Consider the following 6,198-nt stretch of genomic DNA (forward strand, 5'->3'; position numbering starts at 1 on the left):
ACACTTTTCTGAGAATAGACTTGAAGTGGAGATCGCTAAACTGCAAGCTAAAACTAAAACCGGTGTTTTCAGAAAGCAAGCGTGTTTATCCACAGTGGAGAGAGAGCGCGTACACAGGGTTGCCAGGTTGACAAAGATAAGTAACACACTTAGCAGATATTTCCGTATTGCGCAAGTGTAAAGCTCTGTTTTGGGGATTACGTCTCTTTATATCAGGCAACCCAGTTGTGTTCCTCTGCAGCCAGATTAAACCTTGTTGTAGCCTATATATGCTCTATTCATTATTTTTTAGAAACTACTCAATTTTAAACGTTGTAAAATTTTAAACAAATTAAGCGTGGTCCACTGCTGCACACGTGCCACAATATCGATACAGGGCCAGCTGTATCGATACTCGTATCGTCAAATCTCTGTGACGATACATCGTCGTATCGATATTTTGAACACAGCACTACAAAATACAACGTCAAACGCATAGAGCTTTTATTAACAAAATGAATAAAAATACACCATGCTATATGCCTAATATAAAATAACAGATAACTTACACAACGTTTAAATAGGTATAAGCAAGGCTACAAAACTGAAAATCAGCAAACACTGTGGAACCAAATAAATAAGAAACGCGTAAGAAAGCTTGGAGGCACGGCATAAACCTTGATGTAAAATAAAATAAATAAATCACACAAAGTTTAAATAAAGTAAAAATCAGCAAACACTGTGGAACCAAATAAATGAGAAACAAATAACTTCAAAAATCACCTTAGATAAACGGCAAAAGTCAACAGGCTTTTCAAAATCCAAAATATTGACAAACAGGCGCTTTTGCATTTCGTTTGTAAACTAAATCATCCGCCATCGTCTTGTGTTTCTCACCCCACTCTTCTGGTCAGTCAGCTCGACTCGCTCCTCATGAGATAATGTAGATCCTCATGTAGTGTCTGTTCTCTAACTGAACTAAATGATTTTTATTACTATAAAAAAATCTAAACGATGGTGGGGACGGTGCCGCGGTGGACAAGTGACGTAACTGTTGTTGCGGCTAAAAGGTAACACTGTAAACTGCTGTGGTATTTTTGTTAAAAGCATAGGCAAAAGTTCCTCTTGTAAGTGTTCTGTATTTTTGCTTGTGTTATTCAGCTGCAACAGAATGCTTTGCAAAAAGACACAGAATAAATGTTTGACATCTAAATGTTTGACTTTTTATCTTATTGGAATGGAAACTAGGAATCAATAAGAAAGCAGTCTTAAGTCGCTGGGGTATATTTGTAGCAATAACCAACAATACATTGTATGGGTCAAAATGATCCATTTCTCTTTTATGCCAAGAATCATTAGGATATTAAGTAGAGATCATGTTCCATGAAGATATTTTGTAAATTTCCTACCGTAAATATATCAAAACTAAATTTTTGATTAGTAATATGCATAGCTAAGAACTTCATTTGAACAACTTTAAAGATGATTTTCTCAATATTTAGATTTTTTTGCACCCTCAGATTCCAGATTTTCAAATAGTTGTATCTCAGCCAAATATTGTCCTATCCTAACAAACCTTACATCAATGGAAAGCTTATTTATTCAGCTTTCAGATGATGCATAAATCTCAATTAAGAAAAATTGACCCTTATGACTGGTTTTGTGCTCCAGGGTCACATTTGTATAGCGAACTTCTTGCAGGCTACCATTTTGATAACATTTCCAGTCTCGCGTGCGTTTGGTTGTGAAATGTAGTTTGCGGACCAGGCAGAGTTGTCTGTGATTCTTCCTATTGTAAAGTCATGCAGTGTGTAACCTCCTGTCGTCGATCCATCATGCAGTGTGAACTAGTGGTCGACCGATATTTGGCAGTTTTTAAATATCGGCATTGGCCGATAAGTTTTTCTGTTTAGCCGATGTGTTCGAGGCGGGACTTTTATTTTGACGGCGCTGAGAGGGGCAGCGCCTGCGCACAGAGTGCTCACATTCTCCCTCTTGTTCGCTGTCGTCGTTAACAGTTCTGTCTAATACGGATAGAAGTCTGTCTAATAATCAGATAGAACGGTTAAACAAAGGAATTAAAATGTATACAAAAAGTATTATAATGATTGCTTTTATATTATTAGTAATAGAAAGGCAAACATTATAATACTTTCTCGTTTGCCGTCAGCATTCAGCAAATACACATTTATATCATTTAAACAAATCTTTGAATGTCTAATAAACATCTAATTTAAAAAACCTTGCAAACTTAGTCGAATCCAGTTGTGAGATCTTGTGAAGTGTGTATGTGTATCCTGCATGATCGCGTGTACTCTGCGTGACGGTCGGTCCATGTGAATTGAATGCGGACAAATTATGCTGCGCTTTATGCATTTGCCCACTGTCATATTCATGTCATTTCCACTGTGTGCTGTATGTAAAACAAGTGATACCTTGGCTTTATTTGAAAAAATATGATTCCCAATGCACACAAACTTCCCAGAATACTGAGTGCTCTGTGGCATCGGCTGTCAAAAAACCAATATCGGTCGACCACTAATGTAAACACAGCAGCAACTGAATGCTAGTCATGCAGTGTGAAAACAACGGTGATCCGACGACTTTGAAAACCGTGCAGTGTGACCTCGACATAACCGTGAGTGTGTCAGAAATACCCTCGTCGGTGCGTCCCAGCGGGGGCTCGTTGAGGCGGGGCAGGCTGGGACGGACCGGAGGAGCCACCGGCGGCTGGATAGACGACAGATCCTCTGCGTCACGCAGGTTAGCCAACATGTCCTGCAGCTTACAGCGGTTCGGCCCTGAAACACACCACAACAACCACACTTCATCTGAGAAACCCAGGCAAAATTCAGCCCACCTTCCACCAATGTTTTTATTTTTCAACATTTTTTAAATCAATAAACAAAAGCATTTCTCCTTCTATGCTTCGTCTAGATGCCCAAACGTTTTAATATGAAGAGCCAAAAATCTAACTTTATTAAGGGAGGCGAGACAAAAGTAAATGTTGCATATATCCAACTATATTATATTAAAATATATAACATTTAGAATGTTTTGAATAATTAAACAAAAATGTAAACAGCAATTTTTAGAATTTGAAATGTGCTTTATTTAATGTACTTATTTTACAAAAATAAAACAAACAAAAATTAGAATTTAAGATATGCTGATTTTATTGCTGTGTAAATCAGAATTTCAGCAGTTTTCTACATTAATCCAGGAGAAAATCATATAATAAACACTGCTATACAGGAATAAAACTGTTGTATCACTATATTACATAAAAATGTATTAGATTTTATTTTTGTAAATAAATAAACAAAAATGTTTTTTTTTTTTAGATTTTTTTTTTCTAACTCAATTTACAAAATAAATAAAAAAAATGTTAAAACAAAAATGTAAATTAGATAAAAATGTAATTGAAGATATGTTGATTTTATTGTCATCTAGTCAGAATTTCAATGGTTTTCTACCTCAATCCAGGAGAAATACAGACAATAAACACTGAAATACGGAAATAACATTTTTATATTAATACTATATTCAAATGTATTAAATTGTATTTTTTAAATAATTAAACAAAAATTTAAATAACAATTTTTAGAATGTTTAAATTATTTTTAATCAGATACACTTATTTTAGAATTCAATACAAACCTAATACCAAAAATGTTAAATGTTGTTTTTTTTTTTTATTTCAGTTAACATTTATTTTATTTCATGTGGTGAAAACGGCTTTTATAGTTTTTTATTTATTTAGTTAACAGTAATAACTGTGACCAAGGGTCATCAAAGGTCAACTCTGGGCATCTCTGGTCTAGGCTTAGGATTCAGTTTAACTTTGCTTTCCTGGTCAAAGGTGGACTGTTTTCTGATTTGGCACGATAATAAATCAGTCAGAATGAAATGGCAAAGAAATGAAGCACTGGAATAAAACTCAGAGGAAAAATCAGAGTGATAATTGATAAAGTGAGCAGCGATTGCTGAAGACCCATCTGAACTTTCTTACAGTGGAAGTAAGGAAGGGGGCGGAGCCTGATTCATACACACCCCATTCATAGAGGGGCGGAGCAAACAAGCCACACCCCTCTCAGAGCACCAGCATAAATGCAAAGAGAGCAACAGAAATGAGCAGCTGAAGAACAAAATGAAGAAGGGGAACAGAAACAGTAGTTGTGTGAGAGATGCAGCTGGATCCTAAAAGAAAAGACAATGGGAGGAACAAAAGAACACGGGAGCGGATGACAGGACGGATGAGCGACGGGGAGGACTGAAGAGAGCGGCTGGATTTTTGTCAAACTAGCCAATGCTTTTTGAAAGAAATTATACAGGTACATTAGAAGAAACTAGTGATAAACCGATATATCAGGTCAAATGAACGGCTGATTCTGACATGATCAGCAACACCTGATAACTCTGCCAGAAATGGCCTTCAAACCAAATGGTTTCCATTTTTAAATATTTTTAAATTAATATATAAATGTGTGAATCTCACAAAAACAAGACGTGTTCAGATTAGATATCATAAAAAAATATATATATATAAAAAAGAGAAATTATGAATATTATAATATTGTAAAAAATTAGAAAAATAAAAAATGAGAAATTATTCTGCATAAAGAAAATGAATCATAAAAAATAAGTTGTAAATAAAACGAAGATACATTTACAAGAAAAAAAGACTTTTACAAAAAAAAACCTAATTAAAAAAATAATATTTCAGTCTTTCTGCTTCAAAATTTCACTTTTTAAATTTGATTTTTTATTTATTTTTTAATTTACCAGCAACTTCTGAAGTAAAATTGCAAATTAAAAAGTAAATCCTACACAAATTCTTTCAATGCATTATGACTTCTGTTATCTTCATGACTATTAAACATATTTAACCACTTTTTTTTTTTTTACAGTAATGTAGTAAAAACTTCGTATTAATAAACAGTAAAGAGAATTTGGGGTGCAAATAAAGCAAAAAAAAAAAAACAATTCTTAATAGTCCTAAAAATGTATATAAATATACATAACATAAATAACAAATATACAGTCAAACCAAAAATTATTCAGACACCAGATATAATTTTTTATTTATTTTTTTACTAGTGGGTGCAGGACACTATAGTTCATTTATGTAAGTGAGGATAGCAAAATAAAGTAAACTGTGACCCCAAAATTCTTCATACAGTGGACTACCAGTAAAACTGATACAAATTTGATTTGACACTTTGACCTGACCATGTTTTGTTACATACCTTTCTATCAAAGTTATCTGACATTATCAAGATGAGGTTGTTCTGACACAGTTTAACTGAGTTCTTATTACCCTTTTCTAAACTATAGCCAATAAACTGTGATAATGTGAGAAATGTTGAAATTTTGATTTGACTGTAAATCCTTGAAATATGACCTGGCCGTGTTTGTGTGAGATTCACACAGATTTCAGTGGTTTAAAGCTGATATCGGTTGAGCACTAGAAGAAATAAAAGAGTAAAGAAAGAAAGAGGAGGCGGCGAGCGAGAGGTTCCTGTCCCACTTACTCTTCGCCCCTTTCTTGCCCTTGCGCTCCTTCTTGTACTGTTCCTTGAGTTTAGAGATCAGACCCTCATCCACGTCCCAGGACTCAGACGAGGGGCTCTGCTCTTGCTTTTCTACACGGAGGAGGGAGGAAGACACGTTACACGGCCTGACTCCACAACGGACTGGGGTTCGGACGCTTTACTCGCATTCAATAAACGTCACACTGAACTGAAAAACCGACTCTACTGTACATATACACTACCGGTCAAAAGTTTGGGATCAGAACGATTTTTCATGTTTTTACAGGAGTTTCTTCTGCTCATCAAGGCTGCATTTATTTGATCAAAAATACAGGAAAAAATGTAATATTGTGAAATATTATTGCGATGTAAAATAACGTTTTTATATTTTAATATACATTAAACAGTAATTTATTTCTGTGATACGCAGCTGAATTTTCAGCAGCATTACTCCAGTATAAAGTGTCACATGATCTTCAGAAATCAGTATAATATGCTGGTTTTTTTTACTTTTTATTCATCAAAGAATCCTGAAAAAGGATTTTATTATCCAAAAAAAAAATATTTGGCAGCACAACTGTTGATAATTCTAATAATAAATCAGCATATTAGAATGATTTCTGAAGATCATGTGACGCTTTATACTGGAGTAATGATGATGGAAATTCAGCTTTGCATCACAGAA

General features: G+C 34.4%; 1 protein-coding gene across 3 annotated transcripts in view; it reads right to left on the bottom strand.

Annotated features, from left to right (window-relative positions):
• Window positions 1–6,198, bottom strand: part of LOC107702041 (striatin-like) — a 74,949-nt gene that overhangs the window by 25,877 nt on the left and 42,874 nt on the right. For 2 of the 3 annotated variants that reach the window (XM_016504225.1, XM_016504224.1), the window contains exons 8-9: window positions 5,514–5,624; window positions 2,637–2,780 (exon numbers count right to left, since the gene is read on the bottom strand). In XM_016504225.1, the coding sequence (XP_016359711.1) occupies window positions 2,637–2,780; window positions 5,514–5,624 (255 nt within the window). The remainder of the gene's footprint in view (window positions 1–2,636; window positions 2,781–5,513; window positions 5,625–6,198) is intronic. The other variant, XM_016504226.1, reaches the window with a different exon arrangement.

Source organism: Sinocyclocheilus anshuiensis, unplaced genomic scaffold, assembly GCF_001515605.1.
Source record: "Sinocyclocheilus anshuiensis isolate Anshui unplaced genomic scaffold, SAMN03320099.WGS_v1.1 scaffold250, whole genome shotgun sequence".
Classification (NCBI taxonomy): Eukaryota; Metazoa; Chordata; class Actinopteri; order Cypriniformes; family Cyprinidae; genus Sinocyclocheilus; species Sinocyclocheilus anshuiensis.